Source organism: Rhineura floridana, chromosome 4 (assembly GCF_030035675.1).
Source record: "Rhineura floridana isolate rRhiFlo1 chromosome 4, rRhiFlo1.hap2, whole genome shotgun sequence".
Lineage (NCBI taxonomy): Eukaryota > Metazoa > Chordata > Lepidosauria > Squamata > Rhineuridae > Rhineura > Rhineura floridana.
Window position 1 is genome coordinate 92,676,159 of NC_084483.1, and position 27,280 is coordinate 92,703,438.

The 27,280-nt window shown below is 42.0% G+C and overlaps 1 protein-coding gene across 5 annotated transcripts in view; it reads left to right on the forward strand.

The window, feature by feature from the left end:
• LOC133383280 (transcription cofactor vestigial-like protein 2) overlaps positions 1 to 27,280 on the forward strand; it is a 130,375-nt gene that overhangs the window by 15,813 nt on the left and 87,282 nt on the right. The window contains exons 3-4 of one of the 5 annotated variants that reach the window (XM_061623692.1): positions 3,876 to 4,379; positions 11,386 to 12,547. The exons of 3 other annotated variants lie outside the window; for them this stretch is intronic. In XM_061623692.1, coding sequence (XP_061479676.1) covers positions 3,876 to 4,379; positions 11,386 to 11,429 — 548 coding nt within the window. In that variant the 3' untranslated portion in view covers positions 11,430 to 12,547. Of the gene's footprint in view, positions 1 to 3,875; positions 4,380 to 11,385; positions 12,548 to 27,280 lie in introns of those variants that run through there. One more of the 5 variants, XM_061623693.1, reaches the window with a different exon arrangement.

Consider the following 27,280-nt stretch of genomic DNA (forward strand, 5'->3'; position numbering starts at 1 on the left):
CCATGCAATCATGGTTAGGATAGGTAAAACTGACCATGGGGGAGAAGGAGGGGAAAGGGAGAGGAGAGGCAAGCGGAAGGAGGGGGAGGGGGAAGGAGGGGATTGGAAGGGGAGGGGCAAAGGAAGGAGGAGGGAAGGGGCAAAGGGAGGAAGGAAGAGGGGGGGCAGGTTTGATCATTTCATGATTATCAAGTTCCATGGGATTTATTTCCATGCAAACATGCTTAGGATAGGTGAAACTGACCTGAGGAAGGGGCAGGGAGACGAGGGGGAGGGGAGGAGATTGGGTGGGTGGGCACTGGGCAGAGGGGAAGCCCTTTTCCTTTCCGAAAGGAAAACATTGTGAACAGTATCATTGCGTTTCAGCGCTTCCCCTATCTTTTTATTTTACAGCAGGCACATGTAGCCTCCCACCCAAATATAAACCAAAGCTGTCCCTGGCCACATACACAGCAGATGTTTATTTCACTTTAGGTGTCTTCCAAAGAATCTCGGGAAGTGAAATCTCAAGTGAAATCAAGGTCTGGTGTGGGTATGGCCCCCTGATTAGCCAAGCAAAGCAGCTGTGAGTCTGGCTTTTGGAACATTGACAGTTGATTCTTACTGAGCATGCCCGACATTATCTTTGAGTTCAATGTAAAATTTCTTAAATTAATTAAAAATCAGCCAGGCATTTTTGTAACTTTTAAATTGCAGAAGAGGAAGGTCAGAGTATGGGGCAAGATCAGTAAGAGTATTATAGTGACCATGGCTGAGATTTAATGAGTGTGAAGAGATTATGAGAACTCTGACAGAAAAAAAGTCCAAAAGGGCTCTGGGTTTTTTTCTCTCTTTTTACACTTTGAACTCTCGATTCTCTGACTGTTTTGTGTATCACCATGAAAATTTATTCTTGTTCTTGGTTTGTGGACATGTATACAGTAGGGCCCCACTTATACAGTGGGTTCCGTTCCGGACCCCCGCCGTAAAGCGGAAATTGCCATAAAGTGGAATCCCATTGACTTTAATGGGGCGCGTTGCGGTAAAATGATGTAAAAATGCCGCAAAAGCGACTTTAAAAGAGGGGAGGAAAGGCGCCATATTAGCGGAACACCGGGAAGTGGAGTGCCGGGAAGCGGGGCCCTACTGTATACAAGTATTTAAAGTAACACTTGCTCAATAATTTGCTTTTAATAATGTTATTTGTTATTTAATTTTGAGAATTGTTATTTAATTTTGAGAATTGTATTATTTTATTGATGTGTTGTGTTCAATTGATGTATTGTTATGTTCGGGGGGGGTTTGGTAAGCCGCCTTGAGGGCCTTTTGGCCGTAAGGCGGGGTATAAATTTAATAAATAAATAAAATTTAGAGGGTAGTTAAGCAAGCATTTCTGAGTTCAGGACTATACATTTTGTAAGGTTTTGTTTTGAAATGAGCTTATGGGAAGGATCAGAATGGGAAGGGGGGTATTTTCAATTTAACATTGCGGAATGAGAAAAATCCGTGCTGGCTATAGTATACATTCACTCTTGTGGCTGTATAATAATGTTGTTGCTCAGAATCTTATACTGGCTCTGTATAACAGGTTCTCTGCTCCAAACGACTTGGGGGGCACAAATTATACTGGGCTATTACTGTGTTTTGTTTTGTTTTGTTTTGTTCTGGAATAACCAAGTCAAACCAAATAATTCAAGAAACCATTTTACGGGGGGGGGGGGCGGAGGGAGAAAACTTCTGGTGGTGGTGTCCTGCTATAGAATTTTCTCTCTGGTTTACTGTCTTTTCAGCTCCAAGCAAAATAATTTAATTAAAAAAGAAAACTCTAGCTTTTAATCACTCTATTTTAACTCCAAGCTCATGTGTACTCCTGTCATGATATTTAATCAATTTTGTTAATGTGGGACAGATTTTTACAAAAGTAAAATCAAATTATATTTTACCCAATACAATAAAGATATATATGTAAAGGATGGAATTAAATGGCAATGGAATGCAAAAAGTACAAGCTGTAATAATTCAGTTAGATAATTTAATTTTAGTTCTTATTGAATTGTCACAGACAATGGGTTATATCCATCTTTAGTCCTACTCATTGTACACCCATTGAAATCAATGGACATGATTAACTTAAACTGATTGGATTCAACGGGTCTAATCTGTGTAGGATTTATATTGGATACAACCCTGCATTTCACTGCAATTGAACTCCAACTCTCTTTTCTTCATTCCCCAAATGGAATTACACTTCATGTATCTGATGAGATGGACTGTAATCACAAAAAATGTGACATAATAATTTTTTTAATTTATTTGTTTAATATGTTTAATGTGCCAAAGACTCTTGGTTATTTTTGCCACAGCCAAGTATCCCGACTACTCCTCTGGAAACTCTAGTCAATGTAAATGTTTTTATTTATGTTGTATTCAGCTTTAGGCTTTACATTAAAGGGTGAAAATAGGCATTAGGGTTGCATCTAGCCTTAGACTTTCACTATTTTGAGGTGATATTGACAAACATACCAGCAAATTCAGATTTACAGTTTAAGCTGACTCGGAGCTCTTGCAAAACAAATCTGCTACCCCAAAAGATTAGACTTTTTGCAATAAATCTGGAAAGTGTAGGAAAACACGCTTGATGCAACATCATCTGATCTCCCCACAAACAAATCAGAATAAATGCTCATTAATCAGGTCATCTGGAAGTGTACTTAGTTATGCTGAGGGTCATCCCATTGAAATTTCCTATAAAAAGCATCACCTGTAAAAATGGCATTGTTTGTTGTTGTTATCTGCCTTCAAGTCGATTATGACTTATGACGATCCTATGAATCAGTGACCTCCAAGAGCATCTGTTATAAACTACCCTGTTCAGATCTTGAAAGTTCAATCCATCTCTTGTTTGGCCTTCCTCTTTTTCTACTCCCTTCTGTTTTTCCCAACATTATTGTCTTTTCTAGTGAATAATGTCTTCTCATGATGTGTCCAAAGTATGATAACCTCAGTTTCATCATTTTAGCTTCTAGTGATAGTTCTGGTTTAATTTGTTCTAATAGCCAGTTATTGGTCTTTTTTGCAGTCCATGGTATACACAAAGCTCTCCTTCAACATCATATTTCAAATGAGTTGATTTTTTTCTTATCTGCTTTTTTCACTCTCCAACGTACACATCCATACATAAAGACTGGGAATACCATGGTCTGAATGATCCTGACTTTAGTGTTCAGTGATACATCTTTGCATTTGAGGACCTTTTCTAATTCTCTCATAGCTGCCCTCCCCAGTCCTAGCCTTCTTCTGATTTCTTGACTATTGTCTCCATTTTGGTTAATGACTGTGCCGAGGTATTATACAGCCACAAGACTGGCTGTATACTATAGCCAGTGTGGATTTTTCACATTCCACAATGTTAAATTGAAAATACCCCCCATGCCATTCTGATGCTTCCCATAAGCTCATTTCAAAACAAAACCTTACAAAATGTATAGTCCTGAACTCAGAAACACACAACCCTGTAAATTTTCATGGCGATACACAAAACAGTCAGAGAGAATAGAGAGATCCAAGTTTAAAAAAAGACTTTGCTTTTTAAAGTTGGATAGAAATATCTGTGGGCTATAGGTACATACTTAAACCGCAAGGTTTTTTGCCTATTAGTGAATTGATAATAGGCCTTTGTAAATAAGATGTTAATGGATGGGGCAGGGGAAATCTAGTAGAGAAATCAATCTGTTTGAGGGCTGTCTGGGCAAAACAATTTGTCCTGAGAACAGGATAGAGGAAGGATGCTATCTAGAAAGGACACGGTTGGGGGTATAGGGGTCATTATGATGAATGAAATGAACATTGAATTCCAGTGCTGCTCTGATGTTTCTTTTCAAACTTCCTTTGTTCAGACGGATCATTCCCCATGAGTCAACGCAGCTTCCCACCCTCCTTCTGGAACAGCACATACCAGCCCTCTTCCGTCCCTACATCCCTGGGCAGCCCACTGTCAGCCACTGCCCACAGCGAACTTCCCTTTGCCACAGCAGATCCTTATTCTCCAAGCTCGCTGCACAGCCACCTCCACCAGGGGGCTCCGGAGCCCTGGCACCCTGCCCACCACCACCACCACCACCACCACCCTTACATTGGAACACAGAGCTCTGCCTATCCTCGACCCACCACTGTGCATGAGGTCTACGGCCCGCACTTTGACCCTCGCTACGGCTCACTGCTGGTGCCTGCTGCTTCTGTGCGCCCTCACCGCCTCACGCCTGCCTCAGTCCCCACGCCTGTCAGCCCTCAGTGTGAGCTAGGCAAGAGTGAGCCTGCCACTTCAGCATGGACAACACCAGCACCTTTTGCCAGTCCAGCCGGGGAAATGGCGCAGAGCTTAGGCCTCAATGTGGACACAGGTAAGGCCGGCAGGTGCAGCTTTCTATCTCTGTCTCTCCACCCCTTTCTCACATCTTGACTAGCATATATATATATATATTGCCCCAAATATATATATTGTCCCAAAGCAATGCAACATAGAATGTACAGAAACAAAATACATTTCCTGCAACCAGGCCCTCTCAGAGGTCCAGAGAAACCCAGGGGATTTCAAGCTCTTGAGGCCTCTAGCCATAATACAAATTTAAAATGATGACACACAGAAACAAAATAAGGCACAAATACAAGAGTGAGAAAAAAAATGTTTTTATTCAACAAATGCTTTTCTAGCCTTTGTGTGTGTGCATGTGCGCAAATGCATTAATTATTGACAGGAAAAATCTAGTTTCATGCAGCATCATAGTTGATATTAAGCATGGTCAGCTCACTCAAACCCTCTTGTCGCATAGTTGAATGGCGATAGTCTTTTACCTGCATCAACACATTGAGGATGCATTGACCTGAAGCAACTGATACAGCAAACTGACAAAACTACACAGTGCAATTGAGATATCAGGAAACACACTAGAGAGTCCAATCTCAAGTACTTCTTGATTGTGGAATATATTCATTTTAGGGACATGACCTTGTCACTTATCAAATGTCAAAAAAATAACTAGTGTCTAAATTAGAGGCTCCCTTTTAGCTCAAGGCCCAAGGGAGATGCCCCAGCCCACCCCCCTGTTGGGCCTGCTTGAACCATTGATCGCAGAACTTCATGTTACATGAAACACAGAAGATGCAGACACTTTTTTCTTTTTCTCTGTTCTTCCTAGTAACATGTGGTGTCATACTTCATGTTGGTATTACCTTGTGTAATTCTTCTACCCTGCCTCACATAATTGGCTGTCTGTAATGGAGGCAGAAAATACACAGCATGATGGTGTCATGTTATCCCAAACTGTATCATATGTGCTACCAGGAGCAGACAAGAAATAGGCAAGGAGCGGGGGTGGGGTGGATGTGTCACAACTTTTCATTCAGCCCTCTGTTCCCAAAGGATATGCCCATTTGAAGCACTCTGTTCAAAAAATGGAGGTAACCTTTTCTCAAGAAACTTCTATCTTTTGACTTTTATCAATTTCTACAGTGCATTGCAAAAGTACCCAGACCCTTGACTAATGCTCTCATATTCATACAGCCATGAGAGCGGCTATATACTATAGTCAGCATGGATTTTTTGCATTCCGCAATGTTAAATTGAAAATACCCCCATACCATTCTGATGCTTTCCATAAGCTCATTTCAAAACAAAACCTTACAAAACTTACAGTCCTGAAATCAGAAACGCTTGCTTAATCGAGAGTTCAAAGTGTAAAAAGAGAGGGGGGAAAACCCAGACCTCTTTTGGACTTTTTTCTGTCAGAGTTCTCATAATCTGTTGAAATTCATTAAAAATCAGCCATGTTCACAGAGTACCTGTAATCCTATTACTGACCTTGCTCCATACTCCGACCTTCATCTTCTGCAGTTTAAAAGTTAAAAAAATGCCTGGCCAATTTTTAATTAATTTCAGAAATTTTATGTTGAACTCAATGATAATGTCGGGCATGCTCAGTAAGAACCAACTGTCAATGTTCTTAAAGCCAGACTCACAGCTGCTGAGCTTGCCTAATCGGGACCACACCCACACCAAGCCTTTATTTCACTTGAGACAGTTATGGCTTCCCCCAAAGAATCTTGGGAAGTGTAGTTTGTGAAGGGTGCTAAGAGGAGACTCTTATTCTCCTGACAGAGCTCTAGTGGCAGAGTGGTTTAACAGTCAGTTGCTCTAATTGAAGCTCTGTGAAGGGAATAGGGCCTCTCCTAGCAACTCTCAGCACCCTTCACTAACTATACTTCCCAGGATAATTTGGAAGAAGCCATGACTGTCTAAAGTGAAATAAACTTCTGGTGTGGATGTGGCCAGGGATAGCTTTGGTTTAAATTTGGGTGGGAGGCTACATGTGCCTGCTGTAGAATAAAAAGGCAGGGGAAGAGCTGAAAAGCAATGATACTGTTCACAATGTTTTCCTTTTGGAAAGGAAAGGGGCTTCCCTACCGCCCAGTGCCCAATCTCCTCCCCTCCCCTTTCTCCCTCCCCCTACTGCCCTCCTCCTCAACCCTGCCCCTCCCCCAGTTCAGTTTCACCTATCCTAAGCTTGATTGCACAGGAGTAAATCCCACTTACCTCAAAAAGCATGCAAATTATCAAACCTGCTCTCCCCTTCTCCTCTCCCTCTTGCCTTTTCCCTCCCCCTTCCTTCACCCCTTCCTTTCCCTCCCCATCCTCTTCCAATCCCCTTCTTCCCCATCCTCCTCCTTCCCCTCCCCTTTGCCCCCCTTCCTCCTGCTCCCCCCCCATGGTCAGTTTTACCTATCCTGGGACTACAATCTGGGAGTTCAGGGTTTGAATCCCCACACAGCCATGAAGCTCACCGGGTGACCTTGGGCCAGTCACTGCCTCTCAGCCTCAGAGGAAGGCAATGGTAAACCACCTCATGCTGCTTACCATGAAAACCATATTCATAGGATCGCCATAAGTCACAATCGACTTGAAGGCAGTCCATTTCATTTTAAAGCATGATTGCACAGGAGTAAATCCCATTGAACTCAATAAGCATGCAAATGATCAAACCTTCCCTCCCCTCCTCCTCCCTCCCATCACATCCCGTTTACTCCTTCCCTCCCCCTTCCTTCCCCCTCCTTCCCCTCCTTCCCCCCTTCCAATCCCCTCCTTCCCTTTCCCACTCCTTCTGCTCCTCCCACCTTCTTCCTTCCCTCTACTCTCCCCTCCCCCATGGTCACTTTTACCTATCCTAGCCATGATTGCACAGGAGTAAATCCCATTGAACTCAGTAAGCATGTAAGTGATCAGACCTTCTTTTCCCCTCCTTCCCTTCTCCTCTCCTTTCCTCCTTCCTCTTGTCCCCTCTGCCTTCTTCCACATCCCCTGCCCACTCCAGGCTTCGTCGCCATGGTCAGTTTTACCTATCCTAAGCATAATTGCACTGGAGTAATTCCACTGAACTCAATAAACATGCAAATGATCAAACCTGCTCCCCTCCCCCCATCCCCTGTGGTCAGTTTCACCTATCCTAACCATGATTGCAGGGGACTAAATCCCAGTGAACTCAATGAGCATGCAAATGATCAATCCATTCTCAGCAAACTTGCACAGGATCCCATTTCTTACCTCCTGGAGTAAAAAGCAGAGATTCACTAATAGGCAAAAAACCTTGCGATTTAAGAGCATACCTTTAGCCATCAGATAATTTTTATCAAACTTTAAAAAGCAAGTAAATTGGGCAGCTATAGCGAATGCACCAGGGGAGCAAGAGACCTGACCTCCTCTCTGAGATATTGTACTGCCCTACAAATTTGCCAAAATGCAAACACAATTTAGGTTGGTCTTTCACAGTCCAATCCACTTGCTGTGTAGCTTGGAAGAATTTGGTAACGTGCCTCTGAGCATATGGTGAGTGGTGGCAACACCTGCAATCAGCCCAAATAATAGAAACAAAACATGTGCTGTGCTGATGTTGGTTTAGCAGGGAGGAAGCAACAATATTAAAACAGTTGATATAGTTGATTTACTTTGCAATTTTAGTGAAGTTTCCTATAGTAAATCATTTTCTTTTGCTGTGAATATGCGAAGTACAGCAACACTTTGCAACACTAAAAAAAAGCTCCAAAAACAATTGTGGAATAATGTCACTGACTATTCTGCAGAATAGTTTCCAGTGGACATGAGGAGTGTCTCAGTTTGCACAAGATAAAACAGTAGGAGGTGACATATATTCTAGCAAAACTCTAGGTTTGCGCGGTGTTTTTAGTTGACCATGCTCACCTTTTCTTAAGTGGAGTGGTTTAAGCATAGGAGGCTGAAAATAGGCATCTTGGGGAGGCCGAGTTTGTTTTTTCCAACAGCTAGAGTCATTGCTTAAGTAGCAACATATTGGAATCAGTCTGATTTTTCATCAAACTGCAGTTTCAGATTCAACTGTTAATGCACCCAAAATACAAATAAAGCATAACCTCCAGTTAGAAACGCAAAAGGCTGTCTTCACCATCATATGACATTGACCAATAAAAAGGTTTTGAAATTAATAAAAATAAATTTGACACAGATTTCTAGGATAAATAATGAGAGAAATACAATTTTCTAGATTAGATTCTCTGTAGAAACAGTAGTAACAGAAAAGAAGCAAAGTATGAAGAACACCAACAAACATATAATTCTCCATCTTTGGAGATGGCAGGCATTGCCACCACTCACCATATGCTCAGACACATGTTGCCAAAATCTTCCAAGTTAAACAGGAAGTGGATTGGACTGTGAAAGACCAACCCAAATTGTGTTTGCATTTTGATAAATTCATAGGACAGTACAACATCTCAGAGAGGAGGACAGCTGTTCTGCTCTCTTGGTGCAATCACTATAGCTGCCCAATTTCCCTGCTTTTTAAAGTTTGATAGAAATATCTGTTGGTTATAGGTACGTTCTTAAACCACAAGGTGTTTTGCCTATTAGTGAATACGGAATTACAAATGGTATATTGTAATTTCATTCTGTATGATATGTTATTCTGAAGTGAAACTCAAAATCAGTTATTGTGAGGTGTCATTGGTTTTATGTAAGAAACATACAAAACTGAAACATGTTGCTTGCATTCAACCCCTGTGCTGTGGAAGCTCCCAGTTTACACAGATGAAAGAAATTGCCCTATTGAGGACACAGTTACCTTACCATTGGCCTCCACCTGTGAACCATTAAAATTGCTGTCACATTGTCAGGATAAAACCCCCACTGTTGAAGGATCATTGGTCAGGCTATGGATCTGAAGGAAAATGAAGACCAAAGAGCATTCTGCAGAAGTGAGAGATAATGTAATTCAAATGCATAGATAGGAAAAGGGTACAAAATAATGTCCAAGTGTTTGGATATCCCAGCAAGAACAGTTGGATCAATAATCAGGAATTGGAAACTGCATCACACCACCCAGGCACTGCCAAGAAAAGGTCATCTCTCAAAACTCAGCATTTGAACAAGAGGCAGACCTATGAGAGAAGCCATAGAGAGACCAACAATCACTTTGAAGGAGCTACAGAGTTCAGTGGCTGGGAGTGAAGTAATGGTGCACCAGTCAACCATATCAAGAGCTCTGCATAAGACTGGCCTGTATGGGAGGGTGGCAAGAAAAAGCCATTACTCAAAAAGTACCATCTGAAAGCCCATCTGGAGTTTGCCAGAAAGCATGAGAGTGCCCCAGCTGGGACGTGGGAAAAGGTTTTATGATCGGATGAGACCAAGATAGAGCTTTTTGGCCAAAAAAGTGCTATGTGTGATGCAAACTTAACACTGCCCATGCCTCAAGACACACTATCCCTACAGTGAAGTATGGTGGTGGTGGAATCATGCTGTGGGGATGCTTCTCATCAACAGGGACTGGGCATTTTGTTAAAACTGAAGGAAGAATGGATGGAGCAAAATACAGGGAAATACTGCAAGAGAACCTGCTTCAGTCCACTAAAAAACTGCAGCTTGGGAGGAAATTCACTTTTCAGCAGGACAATGATCCCAAGCACAAGGCCAAAGCAACACTGGAGTGTTTCAAGAACAAAAAGGTGAATGTCCTACAGTGGCCCAGTCAAAGTCCTGATCTCAATCCCATTGACAATCTGTCGTGCTCTTTGAAAATTGCAGTCCACAAGCGACATCCAACCAACCTGAATGACTGGAGCGAACTGCCCAGAAGAATGGGCCAAAATTCCTCCAACACTGTGTGCAAAGCTGGTACATACTTACCCCAAAAGACTTCAAGCTGTTATTGCAGCGAAAGGTGGCTCTACCAAATATTAATGTATGGGGGTTAAATACTTATGCAAGCAACATGTTTCAATTTTTAATGTTTCTTACAAACTTTTTCCCACATAAAACCCATGTCACCTTACAATAATTGATTTTGAGTTTCAGTGTTTCAAAATAAAATGTCATACAGAATGAAATGACAATGTACTATTTGTAATTCAGTAATATGAGAGCATTGGTCAGGGATCTGATTACTTTTGCAAGGCACTGTATATTTTTCCCCATTAGAACGGTACCACAGATATTAGTATTCTTGTTTCTAGTTTAATAGGTATGCAAATTTAGGTAATCTCTCTCTCTCTCTCTCACTCTCTCTCACTCTCTCTCTCTGTGGAAAGAATTCTGGATTACAGTTCAAAAGACTAAGGGTGAAACCAGTTATCCCTGTGGGGGCCTAATTTTAAATATACCTGGTCACATCTCTTGTGAGCCTCTATTGCATTTATTCCCCAAGCAGTGATGCCTCCAAAGGATAGCAACAATGGGTCCAGGAGCAACTCTCCAAGTATATCCTACTTTCTCCCTTGCTCCTCCAATCTAGTTTTTATGGAGTTTCTCATGTCCTCACACTCTTTTGAATAATCTTATTGTCATTCTCTTAATAACCCTGTGAGACAGAGACAGCTTTTGCGTGTGTTTGTGTGTTATCATCATGGCAACTCATTTTTAATGCCTGGTTTATAGCCAAGTCTGGACTCTGGCACCTCTCTTTTTGGAAATTTTGAGTTTGATTCAACTCACTCGTACTCGGAGTAAACCCACTGAAATTAATAACTAAGTTAGTCATGTCAAATAACTTCAGTGGGTCTACTCTGACTTGCATTGTATACCACCTTTTCGATTCGGTTAAGTGGCTGTTTTTACAGATGTGGAACTAAAGGAGAGGGAGAATGATTTGCTCAATGGCTAAGCTGGATTTCCACCTGGATTCCCTAAATTCTAATGTGAAGTTATCCATTTGGACTTGGTTTTTCTCTTATTTTCAGGAACACTTCCTTACGCTTTAGATAGGTTACCTTCCTTATCTTTTGCAAGAAAATGGTGATGGTTGTCTTTTTTCTGTCTTTATCTTACATCTTTTCTTCTCCTCCCTTTCTGTTTTATTTCCATTTTTTTCTCCCTCTCTCTGTTCTCAGGTTTGCAGCCTCAGGAAAAAAGCAAGGATCTCTATTGGTTTTAGACCTGCCCTTCAACCTTTTCTTCTTCCCCTCTAGTCAGATCTCTGCCTAAGTAGGACTGGTGGTGACAGAGTTGAAAAATCGAGTCGATTTGTAACAGCTTCTGATCTTGGTTTACAGCTCGCCGTTATCCCTTCTGCGGTGGATCCCTCCTGAGCTGACCTGCTGATTCTAAAGCGCCCCCAACCCACAACGCCATCTTCTTTGCCCCTTCATCTTACAGTATCCCATGTCACATTTCAAGGGCAAGAATGGGAAAGCCAATGGGGGCTAAAAGCTGCTTAGACTTCACATTTCAACAAGCAGAACCTAAGACATTGGGGGATGTGAGGGGGTTGGGCACTCTCTCTTCTCTTAAAAGTGCAAAGCCAAATGCCATGGCTCCACATCTAGGAACAGCAGCCAGGCCATTCTAAAGAATCAAGTCAAATGAACAAGGATGTGAAAATTGCTGACTTTAGAAAGCAAAAGTATTTGTTCCTGGTGATGATGACCTGAACCTTTTGTTTAGACTGACATTTTAAAAAACCAGTCCTTTTTGAAAGCAGCATGAGAAGGTATTCAGACTTTGTAAATGGGATTGTTGTCCTTTACACTGTAGAAACAAAGAGAGGAATTCTAAACTCCTAAGCACGTTTGGGATTTTTTTTTTTTTTGGACAGACTTTTTCAGACTTCAGCATGGTGATGAGTGGCAAGTGACTAGTATGGGCCACCTGCCCTCCAGGCTTATACAAATGCAGCTGTTCGAGAGACAACTGTTCGAACTCTAGAAACTTGACAAGCAAGGTGGCACTTCTCTGAGTTTGGCACAACAATTGCATTGGATAATACATGCATACATACATACATATGTGTATATATAAGATTTTTATACAAGGAACATTTTATGATGAAAGAAGAGACCCTTCAAAAAGGCTCTGACAGTCTTTACAAGTAACAACTGGAGCAAATTGGTGGGGTGGTGGTGGGAAGTAATTGGATAGACAAGGGACCTCATTTAATATGAATCCTCTCTGTATGTTTCTTTCTATTGGTCAATAATTGGCACTCTTTTTTTGGAAAGGACAAATAGGAGGTGTTTATTTGTTGGAAAGTTACATTAAAGATGTCTCCTTTCACCATCTAATTGTTTGAGTTTTGTGATAGGCTGGAGTTTTCTTAGGCACATTGGGAACTTGATGGAATCTGAAAGTGATCAATGGCTAACTTTCTCCATGTTTAGTTGAAAAGAAATGTCCTTGTGGTTGAAGTTTTTTTATGGGCTTTCTTGGCATGGGAAGATTAAGAAGACAAAAAGAGCCATATTGGATCAGCCCGAAGGTCTGTCTAGTCCAGCATCCTGTTTTGCACAGGGGCCAAGGAAATGCCTATAGAAAATACAAAAGCAGGACACGGGGGCAAGAGCATTCTCCTGCTGTTTTTTAGCAGTTACTGGTAATGAGAAGTATGCTGCCTCCAGTCCTGGATGTGGCATATAGCCATTATGAGTAGTAGCCCCTGACAGACTTATCCTCCATGAATTGGTCTAATCCCCTTTTAAAACTATCTAAACTGGTTGCCATGGCTACATCTTGTGGCGGTGACTCTGTGCTGTGTGAGAAGTATTTTATTTGGCCTTCCACTCAGCTTCATCAGAGGATGACTCCAGGCTCTAGTATTTATGGGATACTACACACCTCTTGTTATATCCCTTCTAACTTGGCCTGTTGTCCTAAATGAAAAAGCCCCAAATGTTAGGAATATGGGAAATGGCCTTATACCAAGCCAGACCACTGCTGATCCATCAGCTCAGTATTGCCTCTGCACTGACTGCCAGCAGCTGTCCAGTGTTTCAGACAGGAGTCTTTCCCAGCCCTACTTTGAAATATCGGGCTGAACCTGAGACCTTCTGCACGCAAAGCACTAGGCCACAGCCCTTTCTCACAGGGGAGCTGCTTGATTATGTTTGTTGCTCTTTTTTGCATCTTTCCCAGCTCTCGCAATAGCCTCTTTGAGGGGTGGTGTGTAGAACTAGGCACAATATCCCAAGTGTGGTCACACCATAGATTAAGGGTTGTTTTTTTTAAGGAATTACTATATTGGCATTTCCCATTGCTTTCCAAATGATCCCTAGCAATGGAGTTCATCCTTTTCACAGCTGCTGCACAACAATTCGTTGAGCTGTCCGCCACAAAATCTCTTTCCTGGACAGTCATCAGCAACTGGGTCCCTGTCAGTGTGAAGTTGGTGTGTGTGTGTGGGGGGGGGAATTGCCTCACAATGTGCATCACTTAGGCTGCAATCTCCTACACGCTGACCTGGGAGTAGTTCCTACTGAACACAGTGAAAGGTATGTAAATATGCACTTGTATAGATAGATTGAGTAATTGTGCAGAGAATTGCACCGTCAATGTATTTTGCTTGAGTGGGACAGAATATTCGGCCCCATGCAATATGGGATGAACAAATGAGGTGACAATGAAAAGGTATCATCTCACCATCTAATTTTCTGTTCCATAGCTGCTGTCTGGGCTCTCCAAGCCCCACCCATTCATCTGGGCTGCAAGCCTAAATACACTTACTAGGGAGTAAGCTCTGCTGAACAAAACGGAGCTAACTTCTAAGTTAAACAAGCACTAGACTGCACTGTCAGTGTACAAGATTCTCTCGAACCTACTCTGCCAACTTACTTTCCCTCTGCGTCATGTATGGGAATAGTGGAAGAGTAGAGGGTGCGGAGCTCCTTTCCTTCTGGCTTTCCTGTCCTCCATATTCTGTGTTCCTCTTGGGATAATAGGAGGCAGGAAAGGGTGTGGGCCCTGACAGTATGTGTCTTCTGGATTCTCTTGTGCCCTTAGCAGGGTCTTCTCCCTACGCTTGCATTCTTGTGCGAGGGAGGCTGGGAGCTGACCTCTTAGCTTGCTAGACACCCTTAGTGAAAGGGCTTCCCACCCCCTCTCCCATCTCCCGTCTTCTCTGGCAAGGGGGAACAGCTGAGGGAGGGTTGTGGTCCAGAGTGCTTCAGATCTTTCGACATCTCCTTGTGAATGCTGCAGCTGTTCTAAGGTCAGTGTTTATAGTGGCAAGTCTATGCTGTGGTTTCTCATTAGAAGGTACTGCAAGCAATACAGGAGTTGCACGGAAAGGTCAGCAAAAGTTTCCCCCGAGGCCACTAAAGTTTGGATCTTCTCTTCGGCTTTCCCTTTGGCTATAATTCAGCTAGATTTATAGACGTGAAACAGATCCTGTCAAAACTGGGGACTAATGTTTCATGCAGCTAGAGGACACTTGGCAGAGGGTGCCACTTACCTAGAGAAGATGGTCATTTAGAGCTCTGCTAGTGTAGGAAGTGATATATAGGACAATTATTTTATCTAGATTAGTGTCTGGAACTCCTTTTTAGCTAATGTCAGTTAAGGGTCACTTTAAATGTTACAAATATTCCGATAAGTCACACTTCGGGGGCGAGGGTGGAGTGTGCCACATGAGTGTAGATCATTATATGTCAACTGTGCATTGATACTTTGCTATATGCTTAATGCAGAAATGCACAGGGAGAGCTATGTCACAAAACATTCTGAATCTGTTGTTAAAAGACCTCAGGGCTGGCTTTTCCTTAACAAAATTTCTCCCTCAAACATTTTATTCAAAAGAAAGAATAATACCAATACGCATATAGTGCATTTCAAGTGTTCAAAACACTTCCCATAGTTTATCTCAATAGTTACAATAGTCCTGAAAAAAGGAGGCTAGTATTATTACATTGCAAGATATATATGCTGCATAATAAAAAAAATCTCTAAGCAGTTTAGGTAAAGTGGCATATAAATATTCATTTAAAAATAGCAATAAAACATACTTTAAAAACAAGACAATTACCAAAATATAGATAAAATCGACAGATTTTACAAACAGTACATAATAAAATTACATATCTGGGTAGACTTGTCTAAACAAGAAAGTTTTTGGCAGACGCCACAAACGATGTAATGACGATGCCTGCCTACTTTCAATATCCCCATATTGCAGAAGGGAGGGTTGGGTTTGGGAGGGAAATGGCCTGCTTAAAGCCACTTGGTGATTTCACAGTTGAGATGTGACTTGACTCAGGGGCTTCCTAGTTCATATCCACTGTGATACAGGTGCGTATGTACAATAAAGATATTTTGTCAAAACAACAAAATTCCCACTACCTTTGAGTTAAGTGCATTGCACTGGAAGACTGAGCGTTTAAAATGTTCTCTCTGGCAGAAATCTAGTGGGACACACAGCAGGAAATCTCTGTTTGAGGCAGAGAAACAGCTCCCAGTCTCCATTTTATTTTTGGAGGTGGAATTTTAACAAGGGTCTGCTTCCCAAGAATCCTCCTTAGCACTGATGAGGCTGAAAGGATATAGCAGGTGACAACCTGAGTGTGCTCATGGGTCCCCCTGCTGTTAGAACTGTAGAAAAAAATCCTTTTAGCATTGGATATGGATATACAGATTCTCACTTCTTTTGCCTGAAGAGTTCTTCATATGAGCTTTTGCTGAAGTGTGGGGCTGTTTCCCAGTAATACCCACACACACACAAGCACACACTGCTTCTCCCAGGAAGTGTGAGTTGTCAGTCCCTAGGGAATCTTATCTGCCCTGTCATCATCTAAGAGCTGCCTTGCCTTCTTGTTTTCTCCTTGAAATTCTGTTTGGATCTGTGCTAACTTCTAGCAAGCATTTAAAGCAGGCACACACAGCTTGTGGCTTGCTAAGCAGAATGCAGCTCACCAGCCATTCCATGGCAAACTCCTCTTGGTTTTGAAGACCGGGAGGTTTTTAACAGAAATACTGAACCAGGGGTGTAGTTGTCCAGGGACTTGGGAGGCCTTAGATCCTTTCCTTCTTTGGGAGCAGGGTCCCAGCAGTGTCCCTCTGTATCCAGCATCCTACAAGCTAATCGGCATGAAAGGGGAGCATATTGGCCACTGAGAAGAACCTTCTAACAGGCTTCCTTGTCCTTTCCTGCTGATGGGAACCAATCAGAGTGAAAGGAGGTGAGTCAGCCACTGAGAAGAGTCTTCTCAGTAGCTAACACTCTGTTCTTTCAAGATGACTGGCTCCTAGGGGTGTCTGTTGTTGTGGAGAAGGAATTAACAAGGATTTCATTCTCAACCCAGCAGCGAAACAAAACAAAAGGATGGAAGGGGCGTGGTTGTGACTATCATGAAGGGACCCTGCACTTCTGAATTTGCCACTACTCTGCTGTACTGAACACTTTCTAATATTCACAGTGCTTTAACATGGACTAACCTGAAACCTGCATAGCACTTAAGAGACCCTCATGTCAATGGCTGCTGCTTCCTATCACATTCCATGTTGAGACTGTGACCAGATGCAGACTCCATGGCTTCCCTATCAGCCAGACTCCACCACCTCTTCTCCTACCTCTTGCTCTGTTTGCCATTTAACCTGTTGAAGAGTTCTAGAGAACTTGAAATCATGTACACTATTTTGAGACATTTTGGTTGGCCTAATCAAGGTACTGCTCTAATATGGATTTTGGAATGCATTCTCTTGTCATTGTTACACCCCCCTGCAAGGTAGGCCACTGCTCTTATTCCCATATTGTTGTTGGTATGGGGGGTCTGAAACTGTGAGAGGGGCTTGACTAAGATGAACTAGGGAATGTGGGATCAATGTGAGATTCAAAGCTTCCTGATTTAGAGCTGAGTGTGTTGGCTACTATATTATACTATATTATTGATGAGGGACCACAGAACACATGCTTTGCATGGCAAAGGTCCAAGGTTCAATCCTTATCACCTCTATTTAAAAAAAGGGATCTCAGGTTATAGGTGATGTGAATGACTTCTGCCTGACTATAGTCCATCAAAGGTCATGCCATAATACCTTTGTTAGTCTAAGGTGCCACAAGACTGGTTTTTGCTTTATGAGATTAATATGGTTCCCCATCTGGAAACCTCTGCCTGACACTCTGGAGAGCTGCTCCCAGTCAGAAGAGACAATGTGAGTTAGATCAGCAAATAAGATAACCAGGTTTATATGTCCTACTTTAGTTCTATGTTGCTACGTTCACTTTAGCTCTGTCATACTTATGGTGGGTTGTGTTCAGCTTGGTAGGTTACACAGAGTGCAATCTAATGTAAAGACTGGAATGTATTTGGGAAGGGAATAAAATCAAAATGCAGTGGGTCTTTATGGATGCATCAAATGATCATCCGGACAGAGTCCATGTAAATGCTACATCAGGAATGGGGGACCTGTGACCCTCTTGATGTAGTTGGACAACTTCCATCAACCCCAGTCAGCATGGCCAGTATTCCGAGATTCTGAGAGTTGTAGTCCAACAACATCTAGAGAGCCACAGGTTCCACATCCCATTGTGACATGGTTTGCAAATGCCAAGTTCAACAGAGCAGGGAATCCAGTTAGAATTGCCTTAAGTGCCAATTCTTCCTGATTGGTTATGTTCACACCTCACTAGTACAAGAGCTTAGGGTGAATTCATATATGCGTGCCTGCCATCTGATGACCTGCATATATGAGACCATCATCACTGGTGAACCACCTTACATCCTAGTTTTGATGGAGCCAGATTGCACACTCAGCTGTGATCCATTGAGTGGTGAGACATATTGACTGACGTGCATGTACACTTGAGCCAGCCTTCGATCATCTATTTGGGTCTCATCTGATAAGGACAATGTAACAAACAGAGAGCTTCTGTTTCTCTTTACATTTTTTTGTTATCCCATTTTAACAGACCAATCTCCATGTTCTTATATACATGCTACTTCTGCAGTTTATTTTTGTGTTTGCTTTCTATGTCAGCAATGGAATGACACCTGTGGGTGACTCTTGCCATTCTTACAGTTTGCTCTTGGCATGCAATTGAAGCGCTTATATTTATGCAAGTAGCAGCCGTTGGACAAACAAACCCCCCTTAAATGAGTCGACAGGTTCAGCCTCTCCCCCCGCAAATGCAGACCCCAAAATATGTTCTGAACCTTAATTTGATCTGTCTTCCCCACTTTCCCACATGCTGCAATGCTCCTAGTCAAACTGTGAGATGCAAATGATTATTCTCTCTTGACAGCGCTGCAGAGCTCTCTGTATTTCACCGCAGCCCCCAGTTGGATCAGGCAGAGGAGACACTCGATAGCGGCTGTTTCCGTGGTTGAAATATTTGTGAAGTTAACGCATAATCTGAAAGCAGAAGCTAATAAATTATAGGGTGCTAATTGGGGCCAGAGTGGAGCTGTCAATCATATTATCCTAAACACACGGAGACCCTCATAGCCTAAAAAGGCAAGAGAGCCTCCAAGAACAGCTCCCAGTTGTCACCAGCCATGACATCCATCTCAACCAGAGCATCGGCTGTCAAGGCAAGACAGTGTTTAAAGATTTTACACTGCAATCCTATGCATACTTTCTTGGGACTAAGCCATTAAGCTCAGTGTTGCTTCTTTCAGAATACATATCATAGGCTGTTATTTCTAAGAAGACATGATTAATATCAGGCTTTAAAGCTGAAAAGATACTACAAGATACTTCTAGTATATTTAGCAGCTCTCTCTCCCTTTTTATTTTCCTTATACTGTGGCTGAAAATTATCATCCTCGAAATGCTATCAAAGTTCTGTATCTCCCAAATTTCTGCAGCTCTGCTGAAAGGGATTCTGCATAAAGGAAGTTCAGCTTGATAAAAATGCATTTTTATTACTGTGGTTTCTTTCCCAACACTTTTGAAATATGTGTATATACATGCACAAGATTCTCCATTTATGCCATATATGTTTATCATGGAGTCTGTGCATAGAAGAAGCAAACTGATGTTCATGTGCTATACATGGCAATTAGTAAAGGTGCCACTCACTACCATCTACTTATTCCAGACAACATGGCATCACCGTGCTTAAATCTGCATTAGCAACTATCACCTGCTTATTTCATGAAACACGTTCCCAATACAAATGCATTTCATGTGCACATTAAAGCTGCAGTAGCATAGGGGTAAGAGCACAAGCTATGAGATGGAAGTTCCTAGTCCAAATCTCAGCTTGGCCGTGAAATCACTAGATGGCCTGCCATAGTATTAAATAATACTTGCCTACTTTACAGGGCTCCAAGGACCACTGAGAATGTATGTGATATGCTTTGACCACTTTGAAAAATGCTGTATAAATAACAAAGGCTGAAATCCTTTGCATTAAGGAGTAAGCTCGAATTAACACAGTGAGACTTGTTTTGTTATAAAAAGGGTATAAGGCTACACATATTGTTATAATATGATTCCAGGCTTGTGTAATGGGCTTTATCGCCCACCAATGATGGCTCTAGACTAAGACAAGGAGTGGGAGGAAGGCAGCCAAAAACACTGCTTACATGACAGGGGGGTGGAAGGGGTTTGACCTCTTAGCTCCTGTCTTCCTTAGCTGTTTTGGATGCTGTAGGGCAGGAAGAGGGGCTTGTAGGTTTCATTAAAAGTTCCACTGTCTTTCACCCCACAATGTGAGCAGGGAAAGACATTGGAGAAATGTACAAGTAACATGCTCAAACATTTTAGTAGGAAAACATTCCCTTGCTGAGAGTAATGTAGCTTTACATTATTGGGAATCACTGAATCAAAACATGTTGCAGGAAATAGAAATTGACTGACACCCTACAACAGTATTTGATAAAAAATATTAAGACTTCACCAATGCATTGGCTCAAATTAGAAGGAGCTGTGTCTCTAAGAATGGAAAATATCAGCATCTGATCTTAGTGTTTGCGCAAAATGCACATGTGAGTTTAGATCAGCTACCAATTATAGCCACACTCGCTAATGCGCAAGGTGAAACCTGTGGGTTGCATGATAAAGGGAAGTAAGTTCTCAGCTTACATCACATGAAAGTCTGTAGATTTTGTTTGAGGAATCTGCCAGAGTTGCCTACTGGATCGTCACCTTGTAGTGGTGAGTGGGCTTGCATGTTCCAATGAACCCTATGAGCGATGCCGTCGGGAGTCATGTACTCCCAGCAGGGTCACCCATGGCGGTAAGGTCAAGGGAGAGGAACCACACAAAGAACGATCCAAGAAAGTCCTCAATGGCAGAACAGACAGAGGATAACAATGTGTATGTTACAATGGCTGTGAAGGCGGATGAAGGCTGCAGCAGATAAAGGACTTCCAATCATGGTACCCATGCCATTGGATCAAAGCCTTTTTCTGTCAAGATTGTGTGTTGATCGTGGTGCACCAATCTCCCCACATAAAACAAATTCACACACAGGTGTCTTCCATAACAAAAGTCCCATGGCGATTGGCAAACGGCGACGGGGCCAGGACTGTGAAATCCAGAAGCCCCTAGTCATGGTCTGGTACATCGGCGGTGAATACAGATTCAGACGGATCCATTGTTAAAGACTATATTTTGGAAGACAATCTTACTCGGTCACGAGTAATCGCCAAGAAAGAAACTATGTGGTAGTCTCTGGCCTCGTTAAAAACTAAACTATGTGGTAGTCTCTGGCTTTGTTATTGAAAAAATGGTTTTACACAAATGAGCAATGTGCTAATACACATCGCTGTACATTGCTTGCTTTGCACCACCCCTGCTCCTGCTGCTGCCATGCTTTGGAAGAAACAAATCAGAGGTTAGCTTAGCATTATGTGTGAACCAGTGTTCACGGTTTGTTTTTCTCCAAACAAAACGTGACCAGAAGCCAAGATTGGAAGAAGTGGCCTCTAAAGGTGGCCAGCTCTGACTTTCCCCAAGGCCGTTTAGTAAATTCTTAGTAGCAAGCTAAAGCTATATTTCCAGAATCCAAGTAATTGGTTTAAATACTGGTCCACAGTGATGTAAATAGGTAACATATGTGGTTGTTTATTTCACCGAAATCCACAACTCTCTAAGGCAGTGGTTTCCAAACATTTTCCCCCATGGACCACATAAAAATTGCTGATGGTCTTGGAGGACCACTTAATGATTTTTCTGCCTGTTATAGCAGGGGTGTAATGTGCTGTGCTAGATGCTGACGTGATTTTGAATTGTATTTTCATTGCTTCTTTGATTTCTTATTTTGTATTTTATCATATGACAATTTGCATTCCATATAAAAGAAGCAATAAAATACAGTTTAAAAATCAGTATGAATATCTAACGTGGACATGCCACGGACCACCAGAAAGAAACTTGTGAACCACCAGTGGTCCATGGGCCACGTTTTGGGAACCCCTGCTCTAAGGTCTGGGACTGCGCTTCTTTCCCTTCCCTTCTGATCCATCCTTTTGCTGTGATCTCTGTGTTCAGGGATTCCCTGTCCCTAATACACGTTAGGTATAGCTGTCTGACTCTGAAAAATCTGGGTGCTTTAGGATATAATTGTTCAACAGTTCTTCCCCTTCAATGGCTAAAGAGCACTTCTTGTATATTTTCTTCAAGGTGTGTCAGGTGAAGTGGTACAGTTTGTATATACCTAGTATTGATAACACTAATAATTTTGAAGTACATATCAGATAACTAAGCCTCATGGGTGGAAACACAGATCCAGTTACTACGTGGCCATCAATTTCAATCTCCCCCCATGGTTCTAAGTATGTGGATTGCAATTTGTCCGCCTGCCTATGCCACACAATCTTTTTTTCCCTTCAGTAAAAAATCTTGTTCCTTAAAAAGTCCTCACAAATCACGTTATAGCAATACTTAGCAAAAGCTCTTATAATATATACTATCTCCTATTCTATAAAGCAGCTATTAAAACCCAATGAAGAAAATAGAAAGAATAATTCAGCACTGTTGCTTTAAAAGACATACTAAACAGGCTTGTGGTTTTTGAGAGCACCCTTTACAGCAAATGCATAAATGAGTTTGCTTACATAGCAGCAGTGCCAGCTCCAAAGGGCAGCCAGGTGGGGCCCTGGCCAAGGGCCCCCGGAGTTACAAGGGCCCCTGAGGGTCCCCTCCACTCCCCTTCCATGATTCACAGCGGGATTGCTGCCGTGGATCGCACAGCAAGAGCTTTGGAGCACCCGCCATTGCCTCGCTCAACCTAACTTTCTTGGCTCTGTTGTGCGGCTGTGCGCTGCCCTTAACCAAGATGGCGGCCGAGGTTTCCCTAAGGGGTTGAAGCCTCTGCCCCCATCTTGGCTGATGGCACACATGCATGCTACATGCGTGCATCCCTGCCATGAGCCAAGATGGCGACAGAGGCTTCAGGCCCGTAGGAAAACTTTGGCCGCCATCTTGGTTAAGGGCAGCACTGCGTGCGCAGCCGCACAACACAGCCAAGAAAGGTAGGTTGAGCAAGGGAAAGATCAGAAAGCTCTCACCATGCAATCCACAGCAGAGATCCTGCCGCAAGTCGCGGCAGGGGAGCACCAGGCCCAGGGCAGGCTTGTGCCCAAGGGCCCCAGCATGTCTGGGGCCAGCCCTGCATAGCAGTGCTGTATACCAAGCTCACACTGACATATTGTTTTAATTCTAACCAATTATCAGAAACACCCAGAAATTCAAAGCCTAGTCATGGTGCCAGAATATTTTGAATCATTCCTAGTGACATGATTACAGATGAGAACAGAGTTTATTTTTCTAGTGTGCCTGGCAATATAAAAATGGTAAGAATAATGGCATTTTATCAGATATTCAGATGCCATTCAATTTAGGCCATTTTAAAAAAAGGGAGCCACATATTGTGCAGTGTTCTTCTGCTCTCTGACTATCTGCATATGTTTATTGTGTATGCCAAAAACTTTGCAATCTGCATCCATGCAAGAAAACCAGACCTCCCTCTCTCTCTCACCCCCCTCACTTTCAAAGAAGGAGAAAAAGATATTTATATAGTAGAAAGACTCATACACTATTTTAAGCATTAGGCTGAGAGATGGCAAGTAGCCAATGGTCACCCAGTAACCTTTGTAGCTATTTCCATATTAAACAAAATAATGAAAGCAATTTACATGCAGGCAATGTTTATGAAGTAGATACACTTAATATATTTAAAGCACATCCAACTTGCATCTAAAGTGCATGACTTCCCCCAGAGAATCCTGGGAAGTGTAGTTTCCCCCTCACAGTTATAGTCCCCATCACCCTTAACAAACTACAGTTCCCATGATTCTGTGGTGGGATTCATGTGCTTCAATTGTGTTGATTGTGCTTTAAATGAATGGTATGGATCTGCCGTAGGTATGTCATGCATTCATTAGTGAATTGGAAAGAACGATTTTAAAATATACTTTTCTGACCAAGGGAAGAGCTGTAGCTCATTGGTAGGGCATATGCTTTGCATGCAAAGATCCAAAATTCAATCTCTGGAAAAGACTGTTGCCTGGAATCCTGGAGAGCCAATCCTAGTCCATGTCATCAGTACTGAGCTGGATGGTACCAACAGGTCTGAGTCTCTATAAGGTAGATTCCTTTGTTCCTAAAAGTGGAAAGAGACCCAAGGCCCACAGTGACTCCAAAATGTATTTATGTATTTAGGTATTTTATTTACAACATCTATATACCACTTTATTGTAAAAAATCTCAAAGCAGTTTACAGAAGGAATTAAAAAGATAAAATTAGTGGCAAAAACAGACATGTATTTAAAAACATTCAGAATAAAACCAACAATGAGTTAAATAATAATAATAATAATAAAATAATAAATTTAATTTCTTTGTCGCCTATCTGGCCAATGGCCACTCTAGGCGACTTACAAAATCGTTAAGATACAATTGATAAAATACAGTGATACAATATAAAAACAATACATCTGCAACAAGAATATTAAAACTGGGCAGGAGGCATTACAGTTATAACAATTAACCCTCCCTGGATTAAACAGATTAAAAACATAATAGCTTCTACATGCCTGGGTAAGCTTGCCTAAACAAAAATGTTTTTAGCAGGTGCTGAAAAGAGTACAATGAAGGTGTTAATAGGCAGGGAGTTCCAAAGCGTAGGTGCTGCCAAACTATAAAGGACCAATTTCTTGCAAGAGCAGAACAAGTACTATGTGACATGGAAAGCACATGGCCTCGTAGGTCTCTCTCCCTCTCCAATCCTATCTGGCCAATGGCCACTCTAGGCGACTTACAAAATCGTTAAGATACAATTGATAAAATACAGTGATACAATATAAAAACAATACATCTGCAACAAGAATATTAAAACTGGGCAGGAGGCATTACAGTTATAACAATTAACCCTCCCTGAATTAAACAGATTAAAAACATAATAGCTTCTACATGCCTGGGTAAGCTTGCCTAAACAAAAATGTTTTTAGCAGGTGCTGAAAAGAGTACAATGAAGGTGTTAATAGGCAGGGAGTTCCAAAGCGTAGGTGCTGCCAAACTATAAAGGACCAATTTCTTGCAAGAGCAAAACAAGTACTATGTGACATGGAAAGCACATGGCCTCGTAGGTCTCTCTCCCTCTCCAATCCTATTTTTAAAGCAATTAGGTAGGACTTACTTAGGTGTCACTGCTTTTATTATGTAGGACACTAATACTGATTTTTTAAAAAATAATGTTCTGCAATGACCAACTGGTTTTGAGAGGACACGTTGCTGGAAGCATTGTTGCAAGCACCTTGTCCATGTCATCAGGGCACATAAACTGAAACCGATCTCAAGAAGTTGCAGCAGACATTGCACTTACACCTCACTGGGGACTACAGTAGATGTAGAAGAGGCATCAAGATTGCTACAGAGATGAGCTACTTTACCCTCAAAGTGCCTTGCAAACAATTCACATTGGGCCTCTGAAGGGTCTAATACTCCATTTCCTAGAGCTGATATCAACAGACTCCTGACAATACGGGAAAGCTCCACTGGATGACTACTTGAGGATGTGATGGTGGCAGAGAAGTGGGCCTTCTTCGCCACCCTTACCGCCACACAGTAGGCACGGTTATGATGTTTTACTCATGCTGATCAGCCGTACAGTATGTCTTTCATCACTTGTGCTCTAGCCGTCATCCAGCCTGTTTCGTTGCCCTTAGCTCACTGGTGTACCAAAGTGCAAACAGGGCTCCACAATGCCAGAGAGGGTCCTCAGGGGCAACTGTGTCAAGAGCCTGACACATCTCACTGTTCCACAGCGTGACAAGGGCTTCAACAGGGTCACCTGCTCTATCTACTCGGAACTCCCCCAGGGCATTCAGGAATCCTATGGATTCCATTAGTCTCCAGGAGTGGACCATCTTAATCTGTCCACCACCCCCGCAGGGGAGGATCAGAGCCGTAAGTCTAAACTTCATCAGGAAGTGGTTTGACCATGACAATGGGGGGACACCCTCCCCCCTATCTCTAGACCACTTCCTCCATCTGGAGCAAAAACCAAGTTGAGGGTGTGCCCTGCCTTACGCGTCGGGCTGGTGACAACTTGAGACAGCTCCATGGTCGTCATGGAGGCCATGAAGTCCCAAGCCGGAACACTAGAGGCAGCCTCAGCATGGACACTGAAATCACCCAGGACTATCGTTCTGGGTTCCTCCAATACCACAGCTGAGACAGCCTTCACCAGCATAGCATATTCACTCACCCAACCCAAAATTCGGAATCATGCCACTTTATGCTATTTTGCAACTGTTTTATATTGTTTTATGTGTATTGGATTTTAGATGGATTTATTTCTTATTGTGAGCTGCCTTGGTTTCCAATCACCAACCCTACCTCACACATCTATTATTTGATTTATATCCCACCCTTCCTCCCAACAGGAGCCCCGGGCAGCAAACAAAAGCACTAAAAACACTTTAAAACATAATAAAAACAAAACAAAAAAGCATATTTGAATATATTTAAAATATATTAAAACAAAACATCTTTAAAAACATTTTTAAAGCTTTAAAAAACATCTTTTTTTAAAAAAGAAAAGGTTTAAAACATATATTAAAAACAGTTCCAACTGGGATAAGGTCTCAGCTTAAAAGGCTTGTTGAAAGATCAAGTTGTTGATCACTTGAGGTTTCAGTTCTCTGCACACTTCTCTAGTTGAGTAAGCCCCATTGACTACACTGGGACTTGCTTCTGAGTAAACAAACATAGGATTGCACTATAAATATCTTTACAGGTTGTGTAAATAATAAACATATGTGATAGTCATGCTTATATAAATATTTCTTCATACTGTGTCTCAATAAGTATTTGATTTCACATTATGGTCGTAGATTATTTTTTCCTCTACATTTTAAGTGTGCCCTTCTTGCTTGGGGTGGTCATGGTTCTCCGTTGTTTTCATCCTGAGGGACAGCTGAGAGATGGTGAGTAGCTCATGGTCACCCACTACACTTTATAGCTCATTTCCGTTTTGAAAAATTAATTAAAACAATTTATATGCAGGCATGTATGCCATCTTGAGCTGCTTGGAGGAAAGACGGAATATAAAAATTTTTTTTTTAAAAAAAAGTTAAACGGCCCATTGCAGTCCCCACTTGCCTGTCCAGCTGTGCCTGTTAGAGGACTGATCACACCCCCTTTTTATATTATTTTTAGATTTCCCTCCTGCCTTACAAAATTACAAATTGCCAAACAAACATTATTTTCCTCAGTCCTAACTTGTGTCAATATATGCAGCCTTATTTGTGCATCTGAACACAAACACAAAAATAAACAGCTAAATGGTTTGAGTTATGTCGCTATTCTCTGTAAATATTCTTAGTAAATCATTTCTTTTTTTATTACGCCCTCTACATAGTCTTCTTCGCTATTAGACAATGAAGCATATGACTATCACTTAGGAAACAAAAGCAATGCCCTGGAGAAAATATAAGTCATTATCCTTTGCCTTTTTTTGGTTCAGTTTTTAAGTCAATTTCATATGATCAGATAATCTAGAAAAGACGGCTAGTTGAAAGTAAATGTTGGAATTATAAATTTAGGTACCAAGCGTGGGGGGAAGGATGT